General features: G+C 42.4%; 1 protein-coding gene across 2 annotated transcripts in view; it reads left to right on the plus strand.

Annotated features, from left to right (window-relative positions):
- The window catches only part of ABLIM3 (actin binding LIM protein family member 3), a 266,409-nt gene extending 254,482 nt beyond the window's left edge, over positions 1 to 11,927 (plus strand). The window contains exons 20-21 of one of the 2 annotated variants that reach the window (XR_012251181.1): positions 1,141 to 1,221; positions 7,315 to 11,926. Coding sequence is in view for 1 of the 2 variants with exons in the window: in XM_073651326.1 (XP_073507427.1) it covers positions 1,141 to 1,221; positions 7,315 to 7,428 (195 nt within the window). In the remaining variant the exon portion in view is untranslated. Of the gene's footprint in view, positions 1 to 1,140; positions 1,222 to 7,314 lie in introns of both variants that reach the window. The other variant, XM_073651326.1, reaches the window with a different exon arrangement.
- The last annotated feature ends 11,961 nt before the right edge of the window (positions 11,928 to 23,888 follow it).

Here is a 23,888-nt window from a genome sequence, read left to right on the forward strand (position 1 = left end):
TTGAATAATCTTTGTTTTCAGATCATTTGACAGTTGTTTTGAGGAGCCCATGATGCCACTCTTCAGAGGAGATTCAAACAGGAGAACAACTTGCAAGTGGCCACTTTAAGTAGCTTTTCTCATGATTGCATACACCTGGCTATAAAGTTCAAAGCTCAATGAGGTTACAAAACAAAAAAAAGTGCTTTAGTAAGTCAGTAAAAAGTAGGCAGGAGTATTTAAAACAAGAAAATGATAAGGGTGCCCATACTTATGCACCGGTCAAATTTTGTTTGAATGCAGATTGCACATTTTCTGTTAGCACAATAAACCTCATTTCAAGGCAGAAACATTACTGTGTCCAACAGTTATTACATATATCAAACTGAAATAGCTGTTGCAAAAACACCAATTTTTATAAAACATTAAGCTTAAGATTAATAGGGGTGCCCAAACTTTTTCATATGACTGTATTTGAGTGTTCCCTTTATTTTTTTGATTAGTGTATATATCCATCTATTCCATCAATCTATGTATCTTATTTCTATCTATATTGATTTTATTTATCTATCAATAATATGTGCATATTTCTATGCAACCTAATAACAGAAGGACAAAAGTACTGCTTACAATCAGAAGTAACTCAAATTTCATGATGTATATATCCATGTGAATATATGTATGTATCCATGTATGTTTAAATAGTACGTATATGTAATATTGACTCTTGTGCCTGATGTATTACCTAACATCCTAGAGTTTATTATGTCACATTCTTCAGTTGTTTTTATAAGATGGAGAATCTGGTCTTGATGTCACAAACCTAGATTTACCAAAATACTTTTTTAATATCCTGCTCAGCTTCTCAGCTTGGCCTGGTATTCATGTGTTTTCAGCAGGGAGAATGGAGAAAGCCACAGCAGGACAGCTATGACAGCGGCTTATCTCCCCAGGAAACAAAAGGATTGGGCATTGATATTCTAGCTGCCTGACCTTCTCTGTCAGTGGAGAGTCGAAAGACCTCCAAACCTCACAAAAATTGTTCTGTTTAGCTAACATTCAAGTAATGTGTATGGGAGCTTTAAGATTGTGCATGGCTAAAAGTGCAGGACATCTGATAGATACAAATTCTACTACCCTAACAAACTGATCTCTCTACAGATTTATCCATATGAATTACTCATGGTGACCACTAGAGGGAGGAGCAGACTACCCAAAGATGCAGATAGAACTCGACTAGAGGTGAGCAATGTGGAGATACTAAAAAGAGCTTCTTCATTGTGTTACGTTTTATGGATGGTACTCCACCTGTACGAGATGAGAGACTTTATTCACAGCTTCTGCACTACTTTTATTCCTCAGTGTATATTCTGCATAATCAACCTTGTGATTGTGTACACACAGCAGTGTGAAATAAAGGTTTCTGACTGCATAGCAGATTGAATCTATCCTATATATGTGTTATACTTTTAGAGCATAGCAGACCATACCATCCCTACAATATAATGCCTCTAGAGCTTATTGCCCACATGACGTGCAATATTGCATATTACCGCATACACCATAGTGCTACAAATCCAATTGTCCCCATATTGAACTATTATTGTATAATTGTGCCATGGAGCAACATTGATTATATATATATATATATGTTTATACTAGCTGTACTACCCGGCTTCGCCCGGGTTAATAACTGCTGTTAGCAAAATAGAATGTGTTCACAAAAATTTATTCTCCACACAAAAAGCACAAAACAAATAGATAGAAAGTTCATTGGCTCTTGAGGAATCAGTTCTTGTTCCCTTGTCTTCAAGCCTCGCTTCCCTCTCCTCAGAAAGTTCATTGGCCCTTGAGGAAGCAGCTCTTGTTTTCATGTCTGCAAGCCTTGCTTCCCTCTCCTCAGAAAGTTCATTGGCCCTTGAGGAAGCAGCTCTTGTTTTCATGTCTGCAAGCCTCGCTTCCCTCTCCTCAGAAAGTTCATTGGCCCCTGAGGAAGCAGCTCTTGTTTTCATGTCTGCAAGTCTCGCTTCCCTCTCCTCAGAAAGTTCATTGGCTCTTGAGGAAGCAGCTCTTGTTTTCATGTCTGCAAGCCTCGCTTCCCTCTCCTCAGAAAGTTCATTGGCTCTTGAGGAAGCAGCTCTTGTTTTCATGTCTGCAAGCCTCGCTTCCCTCTCCTCAGAAAGTTCATTGGCTCTTGAGGAAGCAGCTCTTGTTTTCATGTCTGCAAGCCTCGCTTCCCTTTCCTCAGAAAGTTCATTGGCCCTTGAGGAAGCAGCTCGTTTTCAGGTCTGCAAGCCTCGCTTCCCTGTCCTCAGAAAGTTCATTGGCTCTGCAGCTGCTGTTCTCATGTGTGTCAGCCTTGTTTCTCGGTCTTCACATTTTTCATTGGCCCGTAATGCAGCTTTTCTTTTCGCATCAGCTGACATTCGTGCCATGACATTCCTTTTCTTATGAGGCATTATTGTGGTAAAAATAGTCTGTAACTGGCAGTTTCTATATCCTTTCACATACAAGTAATGTGATTGACATCAGTCTTTCACCAACACACCCTAACTGACATCTTATTACCTTACACAAGCTTTGTTATACTGAGAATGTCCTTTGTTGCCTATATTAACCAATCACAGCTCAGATTAATTAAGTGGAGCAAAATAGAAGCTGAGCTGTGATTGGTTGCTATTGGCAGCCTGATAAATCTTTGTGAGATGAGTTTTGTGTGTGCTGAGGGTGGTATATGTGTTCAAGCACGTGGTAGTGTTTTTGTTCATATCCCCGTGTGTGGTCAGTATGAGTATCCCATGTCGGGACCGGACCTTAGCAACTGTACGATATATACTCTTTGGCGCCATCGCTCTCATTCTTTAATTCTCCCTTGTTCACATGTGGCAGCTGTCAATTTGCCTCCAACACTTTTCCTTTCACTTTTTCCCCATTATGTAGATAGGGGCAAGATTGTTTGGTGAATTGGAATGCGCGGGGTTAAAATTTTGCCTTACAACATAGCCTATGACGCTCTCGGGGTCCAGACGTGTGACTGTGCAAAATTTTGTGGCTGTAGCTGCGACGGTGCAGATGCCGATCCCGGACATACACACACACATTCAGCTTTATATATATATATATACAGTGCAGACCAAAAGTTTGGACACACCTTCTCATTTAAAGATTTTTCTGTATTTTCATGACTTTGAAAATTGTACATTCACTCTGAAGGCATCAAAACTATGAATTAACACATGTGAAATTATATACTTAACAAAAAAGTGTGAAACAACTGAAAATATGTCTTATATTCTAGGTTCTTCAAAGTAGCCACCTTTTGCTTTGATGACTGCTTTGAACACTCTTGGCATTCTCTTGATGAGCTTCAAGAGGTAGTCACCGGAAATGGTTTTCACTTCACAGGTGTGCCCTGTCAGGTTTAATAAGTGGGATTTCTTGACTTATAAATGGGGTTGGGACCATCAGTTGTGTTGTGCAGAAGTCAGGTGGATACACAGCTGATAGTCCTACTGAATAGACTGTTAGCTGCTTTTTTCTTGCTATAATACAAATTCTAAGTAAAGAAAAACGAGTAGCCATCATTACTTTAAGAAATGAAGGTCAGTCAGTCCGAAAAATTGGGCAAACTTTGAAAGTGTCCCCAAGTGCAGTTGCAAAAACCATCAAACGCTACAAAGAAACTGGCTCACATGAGGACCGCCCCAGGAAAGGAAGACCAAGAGTCACCTCTGCTTCTGAGGATAAGTTTATCCGAGTCACCAGCCTCAGAAATCGCAGGTTAACAGCAGCTCAGATTAGAGACCAGGTCAATGCCACACAGAGCTCTAGCAGCAGACACATCTCTACAACAACTGTTAAGAGGAGACGTTGTGCAGCAGGCCTTCATGGTAAAATAGATGCTAGGAAACCACTGCTAAAGACAGGCAACAAGCAGAAGAGACTTGTTTGGGCTAAAGAACACAAGGAATGGACATTAGACCAGTGGAAATCTGTGCTTTGGTCTGATGAGTCTAAATTTGAGATCTTTGGTTCCAACCACCGTGTCTTTGTGCGACGCAGAAAAGGTGAACGGATGGACTCTACATGCCTGGTTCCCACCATGAAGCATGGAGGAGGAGGTGTGATGGTGTGGGGGTGCTTTGCTGGTGACACTGTTGGGGATTTATTAAAAATTGAAGGCATACTGAACCAGCATGGCTACCACAGCATCTTGCAGCGGCATGCTATTCCATCCGGTTTGCGTTTAGTTGGACCATCATTTATTTTTCAACAGGACAATGACCCCAAACACACCTCCAGACTGTGTAAGGGCTATTTGACATAGAAGGAGAGTGATGGGGTGCTGCGCCAGATGACCTGGCCTCCACAGTCACCAGACCTGAACCCAATCGAGATGGTTTGGGGTGAGCTGGACCGCAGAGTGAAGGCAAAAGGGCCAACAAGTGCTAAGCATCTCTGGGAACTCCTTCAAGATTGTTGGAAGACCATTTCCGGTGACTACCTCTTGAAGCTCATCAAGAGAATGTCAAGAGTGTGCAAAGCAGTCATCAAGGCAAAAGTTGGCTACTTTGAAGAACCTAGAATATAAGACATATTTTCAGTTGTTTCACACTTTTTTGTTAAATATATAATTCCACATGTGTTAATTAATAGTTTTGATGCCTTCAGTGTGAATGTACAATTTTCATAGTCATGAAAATACAGAAAAATCTTTAAATGAGAAGGTGTGTCCAAACTTTTGGTCTGTACTGTATTTATATATACACATATACATATACATACACATACTCACTCCACATCACATATATACAAACACTACACACTTGTGCACTTGCACTCTGCAATTAAAGGGGTTGTCCAGGTTTGGTCCGAAAGCCTGAAGTCACTCTATGTGACTGCAGACTTGTGAACTCTCACAGCTCGTACAGCGCGCGCTGTCAGGATTCTCTGGTGCCGGCGCTGAGACTGGGTGGTCATGTGACCACAAGTATGCAATATGTACACTCCTGGCCACATTCCAACTAGATGTGCGTGGTCTCGTTCAAGTCACTTGTGTCGGATACTTGCAGTCACTTGACTCCTGGCACGGTGCTGTTGCACAGTGTACGTATATATGTTTGAATATTGGGCACAGCGTACGGGCACATCCACAATAATTTAATACTATAGGAATCCTTGTCTTAGCCGTATATTTTCTGCATTGCTCCACATCACGGGGCACATTTTACACTCTATGTTGCCATATCATTATAAAACAGTGCCACGAAAAAAATTGTTCTAAAACTACTATGCCATACAGTATATTGCTCCACTGTCCATGTCAAATAATCTCCCTACAAAAGTGCCTGTATTTCATAATAATTTTATGTAATATTACCATGGCATTTTGATGTAATAGAGTGAGTATAGTGATCACAATAACGTCTACATATAATAGCTTATGTTAATGCATGTCCATAACTACTTTTATACTGCCATATGGGAAACACATGAAACTATGCTTCAGTCTTTACTATAACCCACAAAGTGGAAGTTGTCTAATTTTTAAAATCCATTTAAAAACACCTGATTAGGTATTTTGAATTAAAAAAAAATGTCCTCTTTCGGAAACCTTTCTTTCATTGGCTTCAGTAGCTATAAAAATATATGTATTACTTACCCTATCCAGTTATAACACTGCTCCAGTCTCTGTTTGTCTGCAGCGCTGTCGTATCAACAACATTGTAGCCAATTAGTAAGCTCAGCAACTTGAGCCGCTTAGTTCTGTTATTAGCAACAGCAACGTGATGACAGCGCTGCAGACAAACAACAGAGCCTGGGGCAGCAGTGGAGACTCAGTGCTGGGAGACTTTGTAATGAACAGTTTTGTTTTTTCTTTAGGGACAGGGGTTTTCCGAAACCAGAAAACCCTTTAAATACTTGCTGCACAGCGAACCTCAGCAATATTTACTTAATATTAAAACAGTCCCCAAACTTTGCCCAGTTCTGTACATGTGTCCACAGAGAAATATTGTTACTGGTGAAGCCCGTTAGTGTTTCCACATGTTATAGTATGCCCTTTATAGCCCCCTTAGTACCAAACACATATAGACCTCCACACCGTCTGATGCCCACACACAGTTGGAAACCACCTACAGACCCCCACATACACTATGCTAGCTCTCATACACACCCACCGCTCTGCTACATCAACACACACCTCTGCTACATCAGCACACACAGCTTTGCTACAGCAAAATACACACACAAGTCTACTAAAAGACACAACAATGCCACAACACACAGCTCTGTAACATCAACACAAGCAACGTTGCTACATCAACACCTAGGCAACTGTGGTACATCAATAGTCACAGCTCTGCAACATTAACACACACAACTCTACTACAGCAATACACAAAACTCTGCTACATCAACACACACAGCACTGTTATATGAATGCACACACACCTGCTATAACAATGCACACACCTCTGCTACATCAACACATACAGCTCTGCATCATCAATGCACTGCTCTGCTACAACACGCACACAGCTCTGCTACAACAACACACATCAGTGTATACCACACAAAAATACATACACACAGACTTGCTTATGCCCTGCTCTTCATCCTTCTCCTATGCTGCCTAGTGAAGTAACCTGATTAAGTCTTGTGACCCAAAGTTCTGACAAGGTCTGCGGTCTTTACATATACTGAACTTTAGAGAAAGGACAAGTTGGCTCTCTGCCCCACTGTTATATTCAGCTTTATCTGTGTCCTGAAGACTCAGATGCAGCTGAAATTGGAACACCCGACATCAAAGGACAGCTCCCCAAATTTATTACAGTACCGTTGGATTCATTATGGTTTGAAGGTATGCCTATGTATAGGATAAGGGATAACTTCCCACAGCTGGGGTCCAAAAACTGGGAGCCCCTCTGACCCTGGGAACTGGGGCTATGAAGAGCTCTTGTGAATGGAGGATGATCGATCATTCGCACCTCTGCCCCATTCATTCTCTATGGTACCGACAGAGATCGCCGAGCACAGCATTCGGCTGGTCTTCAGCACTCCCATTAAAGATAAATGGAGCGCAGAAGTGCATATGATCAACAATTGCTCTATTCAAATTCCGCTGCAACTCTGTTCTTGGGATCAGTGGTAGTTCCAGCCATCAGATCTCCAGCAATCGGAAAGTTATCCACTATTCTATGGATTGGGAATGACATCCCAACTTAGTGCAACCACCTTTAAGAGACTTATATAGGAAAATAAGGGATTATCCTGTTTCTAATATTCCACCCACCAGTTTGTATGAGCATGTCTCCAATCCTTATCTTTCCACAGCGCCACCTATCACCCGAAGAGTTCTATCAAGTGTTTGGAATGACCATATCGGAGTTTGACCGCCTGGCACTGTGGAAAAGAAATGAGCTGAAGAAACAAGCCAGGCTTTTCTAACTTGCTCCACCATGTGCCTCAATATGTACACCTCTATAAATATATTTATAAATATATATATATAGAACTTATGTATAACTACTACACATAATATATATATTGTATTATAGGAAGATCTCCACGAGAATTGGTTTTCTACCTTTCAGGAGTGACGGGGACTACAGCTTATTTCTCTGCAATGTGTTGTAATCCCTTTAACTCCTGCCAAGGTTATTCTTTGGAGAGAGATATTTTCAACTCTTGGTTATATTTTTTAAATGCTGTTTTTTATGCGCCGCTGTTTTGGAGAGTTTAAAGACTTCAATGAACCTGCAACCTTGACGCATCTTCAAATCTCACTTGTTTTAATCTCTTGACATTTTCTCTTGGTAACTAATTGGCAGGTATGCCAAATGTACGCTGGTCATTTTATCCAAAACTCGGCGGTGTCTCTGCAGGTTGCTTCAGTACAAAGCCAGGCACTGACTGATGAGTGGACACAAGATGTGACCTGCAAAACAGAAGCCATCTTCATCTGCTCACCACATTCCTTTCAAGCTGTTCTTAGTTAGGATTATACATTTTATATGACGGTCTATTGTAAGCCAACTTCTGCCATATGATGCAGAACCCAAACGCACCATGTGATCTTTGGCCGATGCGAATGATCACGTCACAGAGTAACCCTCAGCTGAGGCTTTTGGAGCCTGCCATGATGTGGTCACATATATAATCTGAGATGATATCAAGACTTGGCTGATGAGAATCGTGTGATAGCCATGTGGCTCATCCTTATGAATAAAGTAAAATAATCTAAAGATATATTACATGATATTTAAATGAACAGTTAGATCCACCTTTGTAGATTTAAGTCTTTGCTAAACCCATCTAAGCAGTGTAGCTTTCTGTAGGGATAAAGTGTTTTGGACCACTAGTGAGTGGCGTAACTTGTAGCTTGTGGGCCTCAATGCGAAATCTCCATCAAGGCCCCTAACTATGACCAGTCTTTAATAGAACTGATTTCATATTGGCCAAAGTGACCTTTTGGGCCCCCTTTGGCTAAAGGGCCCAGGTGTGACTGCAACTCCTGCACGCACTATAGTTACACCAATACCACTAGTGCCCTATGTAGGGCACTGTTATTTTATCTTAGCTGTACATTATGGCCGCTCCTTGTGATTTTACTATCTTTATTACTAAAATTGAACATAATTCTAATTTTGTCTCCCGGTGACATTTACAACATGTTATAATGTAATCCAATTTCTATATTTACAGACACTATTTTTGTAAAAGTTTGACATTTTATAGCACTAGACGCAAAAAGTTAGTACTCACCCTTGTAAAATATCATTCTTATGGAGTGTTTTTCCAGACAGATGAGTTTTTTACACCACATATTTGCATTGTCAGGGAAATCTCAATATGTATAAAAGATGTCTTGTCAGAGAAATATCAGCTGGTGTATCTCTTTGTAAGCAAATGAGCCTAAAGACCCCCTATACACATTAGAGTAAGGGTGCAATTACACTGCAAGATTGTCATGAAATTATCGTCTAAACAGGCTGCTTGCCGATCACCTGATTAATGAGTAAAACGCTGGTTCATCAAGTGAAATGATCTTTAGTGCTGCATAAAGGATCATCGTTCTCGGCAGCGCAACGTCCTGTGTAAACAGCAAGCGTGTATCGGTTCTGCGTTCTGTCTCTGTAAACAGGCTATTAAATGACCATTGATAGGTAAATAGTTACCAATCGATAGTCATTTAATATCAAACGCCAAGCCTGCAAATAAAATGGTATACAAGGAGCCATTATGCAAACCTATCAGTTTTTCAACAAAAATTAAACACTAAAAACAATGCACAGTTGTATTAGAAGTATGCCAATTTCAACAAATGGTGGCTAAAATTAAATATTCAGACTTTGTAACTGTCTGGTTACTTAATTGGACCTATCAATATACTTAAGGCATTGTCCACTACTCAGACAACCCCTTCTCAATTGCTATATTTCCCATTATAAAATAACAGCCTACTTACCTCCGGTGCCAGTGCCGTTCCAGAGATGAAAGCGCTGGCTCCCGTAGTACTTGCGTGATGTCATGTGATGCAAGCCCTGCAGCCAATCACTGACCTCTTCATTCTTGCTTCCTTCGGACAAAACTGACACGCAGTGAGATTGGCTGCTGCTTTCTGACTACCTCTGAATGTCTGAAGGAAGTCAGAGTGAAGTGGTCGCTGATTTGCTGCGAGCCCCGGGAGAGCTAGTGCCGTCATCGCTGGAATGGCATCAGCACCCAAGGTGAATATAGGCTGTGGTTATTTTATAAAGGGGAATACAGTCATTTAAAGGGGATGTCTGAGCAGTGGAATAACTTTTTAAAACTATGAATATAGTCCATCGACCTTCTCCCACCCTCAATATTAGAAATCCCCAGAATTGACTTATAGCACAGCTTACAGCAGATGTGTCACCAGTTTTCGCTATACAAACTGCATACATTATTAAATAGATCTTAGACCTGAAGATGCTGTTGTACTTACCATGTTAGAATAGATAATCTGTTTTGAAAGTTTTCTTGCCTGACAACCACAAGCTAGACCTATAGAAGGCTTAGGGTGCTTTCACATTGCGCTTATCTTCACAATCGTGAGTCCCGTCGGGGCTTGCATCCGAACCGCCCCGCCAAATGGGAATCGTACATATGCCTCGACGGCGCCATAGACTATAATGGTGCCAGTAGAGTGAATGTGTGCTCTGCAGTGTATCATTTTCGCGCATGTACGCCTATTGGATGCAGACACTCAGACATAGTAGACTGCGTTTTGCGGGGGGTTTGGACATAAGCCCATGAACGTAAAGATTTGCGCAACCTTATTTTAATATCACAAGAAACATTTGAAAAAAAAGATTATACAGCCATTCTGACAGGAGAAGTACACCAGCCTCTAGATGTCTAAGTGATCTATTTAAAGAAGCACTCCCAACAAAAATGGATTGCCCAAAACCTTTCTAAATATGTGTGTAGTGTAGTTGTTTTAAAATACTTACTGAAGTCGCTTTTACTACGATGATGCTCCATACACTTACACTGTAAAAGCAACTTCCAGCTCAGACATAGAGCCCAGGGTGATCCAGCAAGTCAAAGTGGGCCAGAAGAGTACTTTAATGCACTTACACTACACACATATATAGAAGGGTTTCGCACACTGCTTTCTCAGGAGGATAAGGGTGCGGTCATTTTCTATGGCATTTGGGTAATTATCTACTACTTCTTGATCATGCTCTATTTGCTATGTTACGATGTTCAGATGTATGTCAGTGCCTGTGTATATTTTCAAGAGATGGATACAAGCTCACTATATATAATAATATATAATATTTTCGGGTGTAAAATTTTGATGGGAGTGCTTCTTTAACTTATAAAGTTTGTGTAGTGAAATCAGGAGACAGAACCCATTTTAATCTCTTGCTTTAATAATCTCTTTTGTCAATTGGGGCTAATGTTGATAAGGTATCAATTTCCTCATAGTTGGTACAGGCATGAAACATTGTTTCTGCAAAAAAATGTTTTAAAACTCAAGCCAGTAACGCCCGCAGATTGCAGAAGTGACTGTCTCTGTGTGCAGATCCATGTGCCCGTAAAGCAGACCAGACTACAGTATGCTGTGATTTTTTCACACGGATCCAAAGTCCATGCGAAAAAAGCCCATGTGAACTAGTAGATAGGCTAACAATGGGTTCATTTCCCACAGGGACAGCACACCGCCAAAAAATACGTCTGTATATACCCTTACATATAACTTGGCTATCTGCCAGGCTGGTCATAGTGACCGGTGGAGGATTGGATAATTTGGAATACATGTGTTCATCATTTATCCAGTTTACTGGTAGGCATCCACAGTCCATGAGCTGGTGATCTTCCCTTAATGACAGCCATACTTAGCCCTGCACTGTCCAAGAGAGGACGAGCAGTAGTAAGGACTGCAAATGACAAGCAATAATTACCTAGGCTGCTTACTTGTAGATCCCCGATGTCCAAAACTTCTTATTCCAGGACCCTTGTGTGCTACAGGTTGACTTCTCTTGTTCTATGTTCACTAGGTGGGGGTTGATTCCCTGCAGGTGTCAGTAAGGCTGGAATCGCCCCTAGTTCTTACTTATTAAATGTATATAGACAAGCAGAGTATCCATATGACATTCCTAAGCGAATAGTGCAGGTTTACAGGAAAGACATCTGTGCAATAATCAGCCATCATACTATTGTGGCTTCTCAATGATTCACTGTGAAATGAGTCAATAACAACCTGCAGCGACATCCTGACCGTGCAGCGTACACGCCTTAGTGAGCCCCTAAAACAGCACGTCCCACAGCCTCTTCTCATGTTTTCTTGAGAAACACCTAAGGCAAGGAAAATACTTGGACACAACTGCCAATGCAGACGTTTTTTCTCTCTTGAAACATTTCTTATCTCTGTTTGCCTTGGATTTGGATTCCAGATTTGTTAACTATTAAAAAAAAAAAAACAGTTGCCTCTATGCGGTCACCTTGTTGTGTCTTTACTTACTCACATACATGCTCGTACATATGTTTTTTGACATGTATGTGCAGGCATGAATTTTCTTTGTTTTATCTGTGGTCCAAAAACAACAACCAGCCAACATCAACAGTATTTAATATGAGTAAAATCCCTCCTGTAGTGATTATGAAAGAACGGCATTTCAAAGAAATATTGGATTTCATAGCAGCGCCGATCTGATGTCATTTCTTCTGTCCTGCTGAGGATGTTATGTTGGCTTTCTGCAGAATGTCAGAAATGATCATTACAGAGTATCAGAGGGAGACATGGTTAATGACATGATACCATGGGAGCATCCGTGCTAGATGGTGCCTCTCTAATCCTGAATAGTTGCCTTTCAGCATCTGTTTTATCATATTGAAATTGACATATGTCATCATCATGGCTGGAATATTAAAATGTTTTTAGAATTGATAGGGATCTCTTCAAGCTGTGAAGATGCTTATGGGTAGCCTCAATTTAAACAGAATCTCTCACCAAGTTTTTGCTATCCCACCTGAGAGCAAAATGATATAAGGGCAGAGACCTGGATTCCAGGGATGTACCACTTACTGAGCTGCTTAGTGTCATTTTGATAAAATCCTTGTTTTATCTGGTAAAGACAGGAGCACTGACAGCTGTGTAAGAAATGTGTCTATATATCTTACATACAGTGGCATTTAAAAGTTTGAGCACCCCTGGTCAAAATTACTGTTATTGGGAAAAGTTAAGCAAGGTGAAGATGAAATGATCTCTAAAAGGCCTAAAGTTAAAGATGACACATTTCCTTTGTATTTTAGGCAAAAAAAAAAATGTATTGTAATTTTTTACATTTTAAAAATTACAAAAAGGAAAATGGGCCAATGCAAAAGTTTGGGCACCCTTGGAGATTTGAGTGCTCACATAACTTTCACCAAGGTTTCAGACCTTAACCTTAAATCAGCCTGTTAGGGTAATGGCTTGTTCACTATTGTTGTTAGGAAAGGCCAAGTGATGCAAATTTCCCAGCTTTATAAAAACCCAGCCTCCTCTAACCTTGTGCCAAAAAACAGCAGCCATGGATTCTTCCAAGCAGCTGCCTAGCACTCTGAAAATGAAAATGTTGGAGGCCACAGAGCAGGAGAAGGCTATAAGAAGATAGGAAAGCCTTTTCAAGCGTTGCTCTTTCCTACGTTTGAAATGTAATTAAAAAATGACAGTTAACAGGAACCATAGAGGTCAATATAAAGTCTGGAAGACCAAGCAAAATTTCAGTGAGAGCTGCTCGTAGGATTGCTACAGAGGCAAATCAGAACCCCCGTTTGACTGTAAAAAGACCTTCAGAAAGATTTAGCAGATTCTGGAGTTGTGGTACATTGTTTTACTGTTCAGAGACACCTGCACAAATATGGCCTCCATGGAAGAGACATCAGAAGAAAATTTCTCCTGCGTCCTCACCATAAAATTCATCGTCAAAAGTATGCAAAAGAATATCTAAACAAGCCTGAAGCATTTTGGAAACAAGTCCTGTGGACCGAGGTTAAAATAGAACTCTTTGGCCACAATGATCAAAGGTATGTGTGGAGAAAAAAGGGCACAGAATTTCAGGAAAAGAACATGTCGCCAACCATTAAGCATGGGGGTGGATCAATCATTCGTTGGGATTGTGTTGCAGCTAATGGCAAGGGGAACATTTCATGGGTAGAGGGAAGAATGGATTCAATGAAATTTCAACAAATTCTTGATGCAAATATAACACGATCTGTAAAAAGAAAAGCTGAAGGTGAAAAGAGGATGGCTTCTACAAATGGATAATGATTCTAAACACATTTCAAAATTCACAATAGGCTAGTCCCCTGATCTGAACATTACTTGAAAAACTCAGGAATCTCACAGAAATGGAAGAATTTTCCAAGGAAGAATGGATGAAATTCCCTCAAACAAGAATTGAAAGACTCTTGTCTGACTACAAAAAGAGTTTACAAGCTGTGATACTTTCAAAGGGGGTGCTACTAGGTACTAACCATGCAGGGTGCCCAAACTTTTGCATTGGTCCATTTTCCTTTTTGCAATTTTTAAAATGTAGAAGATGAAAATAACATTTTTTTTGCCTAAAATAGAAAGGACATGTGTCATCTTTAACTTTAGGCTTTTTAGAGATCATTTCATCTTCAACTTGCTTAACTCTTCACAATAACAGTAATTTTGACCAGAGGTGCCAAATTTTTACATGCCACTGTAGTCTTCATTATTATGTATATAACCGTCCTTTATTACACAGTTCCCTGTCTTGTTATGTGCAGTACTGTCCTTTACATATCGGACTATTTATAGCTCCCTATTCTTTATTACATAGCATCCTCCCTTGTTAGATATATACTGAAATGACTGTTGATGGAGTATGGTAATGGAGGAGACTGATGGACTGGTCTCTGGCTACTCCGTCAGCAGTAATTTTATATATAACAAGAGGATTATGTAATAAAGGGAAGGTGGTGTGAATAACAAAATAGCAAGAATGCGCTACGTAAGGGACAGCACTGTACATTACAGCAGAGGACGCTTTATAATAAGGGACCTCCCTATACATAAGTAGAAAAGATGGTACATAATAAGGGACTGTGTTATACATAGTAAAAGAGGAAACTATATAACTAAGGACGGCGTTATACATAATAAGTGAGTACACTATATACTAAAGGTACAGTGCTATACATAATAAGGTTACATTCCTAAATTCGTGTGCTGCAGTGACAGTGTGCTGTCTGCTTTTATATATGCATTGAGTATATCTGTAACATCCCTGGAGGCGTGCTGGCATGGCTTACCATCTCCCACCATGCAAGACCGCCAACTTACCTATCAGTCCAGGCTGTGTACTATACTCCTTTACTTGCTGTGTGCATGTCTCTTGTCTGCTGGCTTAGGGCGGCGGCGCTGGTACTTCCTGATTCTTAAAGTTGGGGGCTGAGAACCCAGGCCTGTTACCTGTATCTGTGACTTCTAGTCTATTTCCGCCACCCTGGGGGCTGACTGCCCAGGCTCGTTCCTGTATCTCGTTCCTGTGTCAGTTCCTGTCTGAACTGTGTCCTAGCCCGTTACCTGTTTGTCTCTATGTCTGATCCATCCCTTTTCCTGTAGTGTCTGAACCAGTACCTAACTCCTACTCATTGTCTCTGTACTTCTGTTTGTGAGTTTTGTGTCCACTCGCTACCTCATAGCAAGTACCTTGTGTGTATCTGGTTCTGCTTGTCCCGTTTCTCTGCCTCCGTATCTACCTCCTGTGTTCTAGCTATCTTCTGGTTTTTCCCAGTCTGTTCCATGTGAACAGAGCCCTGTCCTGTCTCCTCCGCAATGCAGCTCTGCTCTGCTTGTCCTCCGCACCTGCGTCTCTGCTCTGCTCCGCTTGTCCTCCGCACCTGCGGCTCTGCTCTGTTCAGCTTGTCCTCCACACCAGCAGCTCTGCTCTGCTCCACTGTCCTCTGCACCAGTGGCTCTGCTCTGCACCCCTGTCCTCCGCACCTCTGGCTCTGCTCTGCTTGTCCTCCGCGACTGCAGCTCTGCTCTGCTTGTCCTCTGCACCTGCGGCTCTGCTCTGCTTGTCCTCCGCACCTGCGGCTCTGCTCTGCTTGTCCTCCGCACCCGCTGCTTTCCTGTGCTCCGCTTGTCCTCCGCACCTGCGGCTCTGCTCCGCTTGTCTTCCGCACCTGCGGCTCTGCTCTGCTTGTCCTCCACACCTGAGGCTCTGCTCTGCTCCGCTTGTCCTCCGCACCTGAGGCTCTGCTCCGCTTGTCCTCCGCACCTGCGGCTCTGCTCCGCCTGTCCTCCGCACCTGCGGCTCTGTTCCTGTATCCCAGTCTGTACTGGTCCCTATCCAGCCTGTTTTCCTACCTGCCAGTACTGGCCTGTCTGTATACTAGCCGTGCCTGCCAGTACCAGCCAGTCTGCATACAAGCCATGCCTGCCAGTACCCGCCAGTCTGCATACCAGCCGTGCCTGCCAGTACCCACCTGTCTGCATACCAGCCAAACCTGCCCGTTCCTGCATTCCCTGGTGTGGGTCAACAGCTGTGACCGGGGTCTGACCTGGAGTAGCACATGGGCCACCTCCCACGTCCCTCCTCGGACTACGGAGTCGATTAAGCCACCGTGTGTTCGTGGTCGGATCTGGCGAGGCCCCTAGTCACGCCCCTCCAGGCACTCCTCGGTTCGTGGCCCAGTGGGACCACTAACCACGCTCACACCAGTCAGTCAGGGCTTGAGCGTAACAATATCCTTTTCTGATCCTCAAAATTGGATCAGAAATAGACATTCTCTAACCCTTACAGATCTCATTCTCATATCCGTGATTTTCACAGATGTGTGAGTAAATCTATAAAACTCTACGAGGTAACATTTCTTCTTGTGGAGAGTGACGGCATGGTGAATAAGCCTCCTTATCTTGGCCTGCCAGAGCTGGTAAGACACTCTCTGCAAGGAGAAACGTTACCCCTTAGACCTCAGTCCAGAGCCTCTCACCTAGCCAAATCAGTTCTCAAACTTTGCACTGACGAGGGCCAACAGCCCGAAACACTGTGTCTACAAATTGAGATTCTGATTTGGCTATTATCTTAAGTCATATTGCAAGACTCGTTAAAGGGTCGATTGTGACTTGCAGAATTGCTGCTTTCAATAGGTGGTGCTATAGAGTTCAAGTCCTCTTTTTCTCTGAAGAGGCAATTTGCATATTAAATTTCCCAGAGGAGCATTGCACGGCAAATAAGACTCTTTACCTTGGCATGCCAGAGCCGGTGTGTCACTCTCCACAGGGAGAAACATTACCCCTTAGATCTCAGATTATAACTCCAAGTCATACAGTGCAGATACAGAATAATATTTACATCCAGGAACTTACCGCTGACGTCTCATCTGATCAGAGTCGTTTTCTGCTGTTTCTTCTCCATCTGGTCAGACCTTCATGTCAACATCTTCCAGCCACGACTCATCTTGTCATGATGATCACTGCAGCCCTGAAAATAACAAAGTCTCATATATTTTATATATACATTTGTCTCCCACACACTGCGCCCGACTACAGATTTGTACCCCACCATTAATATGCTTTTAGCCACTCGCCAATCAAAATAAAGTAGCACTGTGCCCCCCATATAATCTCCCCCGCTCAATAAATATAAATTATTAAGTCTTTTGTGACTCTCTCTAATTAACTTTAAGGCTATGTGCACACACTACGTTTTTGTTATGGAAAATATGAAAACGTTTTACAATACAAGCCAATTGAACGAGTCTCATGCACACGTTGCTTATTTTTTCCTTGCAGATTTGCAGCACATTAAAATCTGCATGATGTCAATTCTTGCAGCGTATTTCACCCATACTAATGAGAGGGGAAAATACGCAAGAAAAGCATGTAAAACATGGCGAAAAAATGTATTTTAGCGCATTAAAATACTATATTAAAGTAATGTATTTTAATGCAGAGTTCTTCTTGCCAACACATCAGGATATGCTGCAGAACTTTCTGCTGTAAATCCTGAACGCTATGGCTATGTAGCCTTAGTCCCTGTCCTGTGTCCCACCCATTCATTACAAGTTCTTGATAACATCATAATGAATTTGGGGGTGGGTGAAGACATTATCAGGTATTTAACATCCTCTGCCTCCTCCCAATTCATTACAAGTCTCTGATAGCGTGTTGTCCCACCTTTCAATTCATTACAAAGTGTCCTATGCACCTTACCCACTCCTTTCCCACTCCCCAATAAATTTTAAGTCCCTTATAGTATCATATTGAATTGTGGGATGGAGGAAAATGCTATCAGGGGCTTAGCACTCTCTTCCACCACCCAATTCATTTTATATCCATATCTAATGTCCTCCTCCCCCTATTCATAAGTCCATTATAAGTCCTCCTTACGCCTATCTCTATTCTCACCGCCCTCATTGTCGCCCCCCCCCCAAACTTCCCTCATTGTCCTCTCCCCCACAACCTTCATTGTTCCCCCCCCCCCCCACCTCTCCATACGTTCCCCTAAGGCATCGCTTCTCTATTCTTCACCGGCAACTTTCTAAATTACACTGTAGCGCCTTATGCTGACGTCATCAAGCCACACACACCTGTGTCACAGAGAAAGTGCCAGGCAGGAAGCTGAGGACATATTTCTGCGGCTCCACTGCCATTTTATCCTGTAGGCTTCAGAGCTGCAAGATCGACGAATATGATGAGGGCAATCTGGCCATGGGCTCCGAGCAACAGGCCAGATTGCCCACATTATTACCACCCTGCAAGGGCCCCCCTCAACCTCCGAGACCAGGTGCAGCTGCATCGGCAATATGTCCACCCCTGGCTACAGATCTAACAGTTATATGAATGTTGAGCTCTGTATAACCCCACCCACACCAGTGATTGGCAGCTTTCTGCCCATGTACAGTGTGGTGGGGTTGGGGTTATACTGAGCTCATTAATATGGAGGCCTACCTGGCAGTAGGTTTACTAATCCTCTAATGATAATCTGCTGCTGATAAAACTGGGATTGTATCAAAACTACATTAAGCAGCTCAGTTAGTGACACATCGCTGGAATCAGGGTCTTTGTCATTACATCATGCTGCTCTCAAATTATATAGCAAAAGCCTGGTGACAGAGTCCCTTGAAAGGAGTTTTCTAGCTTTAACATTTTCTTACATGTGACAAATTTAAAAAAAACCTCGGCAGGCATTTAAAAGATTAAACACCCACTCGTCTTGAAGGTGTCTGGCAAGGGTCTGTCTGCTGTAGAGGCAGCCCACAAATGCAAGAATATATTAAAGAGAATATGTCAGCAGGACTTCACAAACAATTTATATGCACACAAACCTCTATCAAAGACAAGACCAGCAATACCCTTACATGGACAGTCCATTCCTCTGCTACTGAGAAATCGGAATTTGAATTAATATGAAAGTGAGGCTAAAAATCTGAAACCTCTGTCACTCCAGCTCTATACCCCACCCAGCGCCACCTCTTCCTTTACTGACAGCTTCTATGTTGTGTGACTTAAAGCAAAGACGTCGTCAGCCAAGCAGGAGGAGTAAGTACTCAGTGGGGAGTAGAGCTGGAGTGACAGAGGTTTGCTTATCAATTCAAATGCTGATTACTCAGTAATGGAGCCACAGAATGGTTATGTAAAAATATCGCTGGACTTGTCTTTTTAAGAACTATAAATAGTTGGAGGGTGAAATCCTGCTAACAGACTCTTTTAAAGTAGCAGATGCAGATGGATAAACACAGGAAAGTAAAAATTAATTGATAGCGATAACCTACCAGTAGCCCAAAAGGAACAGTGCAGATATAAGAGCTATTGAATATATCCGTAATATACAAATGTTTTACAAACTCGATTAGAGAAAGCAGCTTCCTAACATAATAATCAGGAATGCTTCTGTAAATATTTCAGCGCTACCGGCAATTATATTCCCGGCAGTTATGACTAGACTAGTCCGCAAGCAGACATGGGACTACTGTTTTAGGCAGGGGGTCACCCCATGCAGCATTTCCTCCCTTTAGTTAGGGAATTACTATTTTGTTTTTTCATATATACATATGCTTTGCCCATATGTATTAAAATTAGTAGTTTTATTAATTAGTATTTTGAAATAAAAAATGGACTAAATTGCCTGACCACTTGACCGCTAACACCCATGACCTATATAATTATAGTAAGTATTCATAGAAGGTTGTCCTGATATCATTGATAAGAGATTCATTTTTTTCTACTACTTTAACTTCTCTTTTAAATCCAAAGGTCATATGTAATGTTCCCTATATAACCATGCATGATAAATATGTGTGAGCATCAGGGTATTTGACAGTGAGACACATGGCAAGTCGTATTTTATCAATTAAAGTTGTTAGCTAGTTAGAGGGACTGCATATCCTTTTAATATGCGAGTTTCTATATTTCATCCACTCCCATTGTATACACATGCATAAATACAAATATATAGCATGCAATGCCCATAGATATACATTAACAGCGGAGAGCATTGTATTAAAGAATTCAGTCTCCTGTATTTATTGAAGAGGTTGTCCAGGACTTAAATATTGATGAACAATGCAAGACTGATACCCAGCCCCATCAATAATCATCTGTTTGCAGCTCCTGGACCAACCAGTCTCCACAGTGAAACAGAACCTCTCCCTACACGGTATAGTGGCCATTCTCAGGTACTACAGCTCAGCTACCATTCAGTGAATGGGAGCTGAGCTACATTATTTATTTCTCTTTTTTAAATTTATTTTACTCATTCATATAGAGCCATTATTTCCACAGAGCTTTACATACATTATGGTCACTGTCGCCATTGGGGCTCACAATCTAAATTCCCTATCAGTATGTCTTTGGAGTGTAGGAGGAAACCAGAGAACCTGGAGGAAACCCACGCAAACACAGGGAGAACATACAAACTCCTTGCAGGTGTTATCCTTGGTTGGATTTGAACCCAGGACCCCAGTGCTTCCAAGCAATAGTGCTAACCACTGAGCCACCATGCTGCCCCAACAGTACCTGAAAATAGCCATTATACAGTATACGGAGAGGTCATCAATATCTGGGTCACTTTAAACAAGTGATTGCTTGCTGGCAGGTTGCCCATCAAAATTTGGAAATGACTGTAAACATTGATAATGTTTCCAAAGATTATGAAATATAGGCTAGTTTAATTAGCTAGCGTAGGTGGTAGTGGCACTAATTGTCTTACAAATCTAAAGCTGCCCAGATAGGTGAAAATCTGCTTAAATAAAGTAGGCGAGGACTGGGCAACCAATGTAAGATATGAGTGACTTAAAGGGAACCTGACAGCTGATACATGCTGCCCGATCCGTGGGCAGCATGTATGAGGCGCTGGCTGTATGATCTCAGCTGAGTATGTTTGACTCTGAAACGCTACGGCGTTTCAGAGGTTTAATAGCCGCCGGGGACTGAGCCTCACTTTTCCCCGCCTGCCGCCCTGGATTGACAGGTCCCTCCTTATATGCACGTATAGGGAGAGACCTGTTAGTCACTGGCAGCTGGTGGGGAGAAGCCGCCAGGGACCCACCGGTCCGACTATTAAATTACGTTTTTCTGTCAAACACAGCAGCGTTTCAGAGCTAAACATGCCTGATACATGCTGCCCATATATTGGCAGCATGTATCCGTGGTCAGGTTCACTTTAATGCATTTGGTACAAATCCTTCCAAAGACGTCTTTTTTTAAGCCTAGTCTTTGTAAATGTGGCCCAGTGACAGTGACAATGACATAGAATTATACTAAATTTCCAAGTTCAACAAAGCTCTATTATATTCTGCTAGGGCTTCTCCAGTCAGTGATATATGGAGTTATTGTTAATTGCATAATTATGATGGCACAAGAACTGTTTGCCAGGAGCTTCATGGACTGGATATTAATTTCTGGGCTACAAGTCCAAGATCATACAGGATATCAGTCAGTCACTGGAATGACGGTTTGGGAAACATTTCTGTTGGACGATGGAGCACTGGATACAAATGATCAGGATTTCTGAATTATCAATGACTTATCTGGATGGCCACAAGATCAAAGGTGTTATGCCAACCGTAAGTTTTGGTGGAAAAGAACTAATGGTCTGGGGCTCTTTCTCACAAAGTGGGTTGAGCATCATAACTCCAACGAGGTGACAATGCTCTTGTACGTAAAGCCATAGTCCATACAACATTGGTTTTCCAAGTTTGATCATTTGACCATGTAGTATGTAAGTAGTGTGAACAAAGCAATTTATTACCTATCAATAGGGCCCAAATTTATCAAAGCAATTTCACCAGAATTCCAGCGTAAATTGCTTTGAAAAGTCGCAAAAATATTGCCATTTTCACAACAGCTTTTCCCAACTCAGCCAAAATAGTCAGAGTAGTGGTGGGACAGGGGCGTAGCGGGGTGTGATGCCACAGCTCGTCTAATTCATTTCGAGCTGTAACATTTCCTGTGTCATGAACTGGAGTAACATTTCTGGCATGATGCACGCCACTTGTCAGACGCTCCTGATTCATTAGAAGTGAGCACCTCTTAATGAATCAGGAGCACCTGACTCCAACACTCCCCTCATCAAGATCAGCAATGAATCAGGAGTACCCAAAGGAGACCCATGAAAACAGGGAAAATAAACAAAAATCACCGGTCTTGATGATTCTGAAGATCCTCAACCAAATCCACTTGGACAGAAGGAGAACATACAAACTCCTTACAGATGTTGTCCTTGGTGGGATTTGAACACAGGACCCCAGTGCTACAGTGCTAACCACTGAGCCACCGTACTGTTCTGTACTTCAGTGCCACCACTGCATGAAATTAACCCATTAGATGGGAGAGTGCAGAACAGCTTTCCTTATGCAGAGCATGCATGAAAAAAGACGCCATTGAATTTCATAAATGGAAATGCAGAAAGCCTTTCCTTTAATAAACTGCTCGATTTCATTATGTATTGTGCAATATAATATGGGTCAAAATGGATGCGGTCTTATGTGAGGCCCGTTCACAGAAAATGAAGTACACATTAGCTGCAATCTGAGCTTCTTAGTAGGAGCAGTAAAAGGACTACACAGAACTGTATGAATAAATGTGAATTCCTACGTCTGGGGGTGACCATTGCATTATTAAACAGGGGCCATGTCAGCGCTGCACAGAGATCACATGACACATTCCCACTCCTACAATCTACATCTCCGCCGTCCTCCTCTTATTACTCATCTGTATCCTGCTGTACTACGCTTATTGATTTGCATTAATCCCACACCACATCCTTTACCACTTACATGAACTAAACATATTCACCCCTTCTACAAAGTGCACAATGAGAGAGCAAGGTTGTTAGCTTGTCTAATCACTTGGATATTTGAGTGCCCAACATCATTTACCCTGAAGACTCGCAATACCTACATTCTATTAAAAAGGGATCTAGAAAACTTCAAATTGCATGTGCACTTATACAGTATAAGGCCTCGGTCCCACTATCAGTATTTGGTCAGTATTCGGTCAGTATTTTTTCTCAGGAGTAGGAGCCAAAACGAGATGAGGAACAATCAGAAAAAAGGTATAATAGAAACAAGTCACCAATTCTGTATTTATCACCCACTCCTGGTGTGACTCCCACTCCTGAGAAAAAGTACTGACTGAATACTGAGCAAATACTGATAGTGGGGCTGAGGCCTAATGGAAGATAACAGAGGCTGTGACAGATAACCAGCACTGGATTTCCTCTGATAAGATTCTGATTATTAAATGTATCAGATAAAAGACAAGCACTCCATGAATATCATAGCATTTACCATTGATTGTTGTGTAGTTTGTTATGGAGCCGAGCGGTGGAACCACTGTGCCGTGGTACAAGGAGGGACCAGAGGGGCGTAACTAGGGCCTCAGTCGGACAGACCCCGGCTCTACGGCGGCTTAGTCGACTCCGAGAACCAAGGAAGGACCGGGAAGGTGGACCAGGTGCTACTCCGGGATCGACCTCATGTGAGAGCAGGCGACTCCCATGGGACTGATGGCAGACGCCGACTGGCATGGCAGGCGAGCAGAGGAGCATGGCTGGTAGACAGTCAGACGGGCTCAACTGGTAGGCAGGCGGGCGGCTCGGCTCGTAGGTAAGCGGGTGGGCTCGGCAGGTAGGCATGCAGATGGGCACGGCTGATAGGCAGGCAGCACTGGGACCTGAGAACTAACAGGACGATTAGGAACCAAACTAACACATTGCACAGGCACCTCCATGTTGGGGGAGGTGCCTTAAATAATACCTGTCCACTGGCCATTGGCCGGGGACATCTTAGGACAGCGCGCGCAGCCCCTTTAAGAGACAGGGAGCACACGCGCGCACCCCCTAAGCGCAGTGCCTGGGGATCTGCGTTCGGTGCGCGCACCCTGGGCAGAGCCAGCGTGAGAGACAACCGGC

The sequence above is a fragment of the Phyllobates terribilis genome, unplaced genomic scaffold, assembly GCF_046119375.1.
Source record: "Phyllobates terribilis strain yellow unplaced genomic scaffold, ASM4611937v1 Scaffold_11__3_contigs__length_659146591, whole genome shotgun sequence".
NCBI lineage: Eukaryota > Metazoa > Chordata > Amphibia > Anura > Dendrobatidae > Phyllobates > Phyllobates terribilis.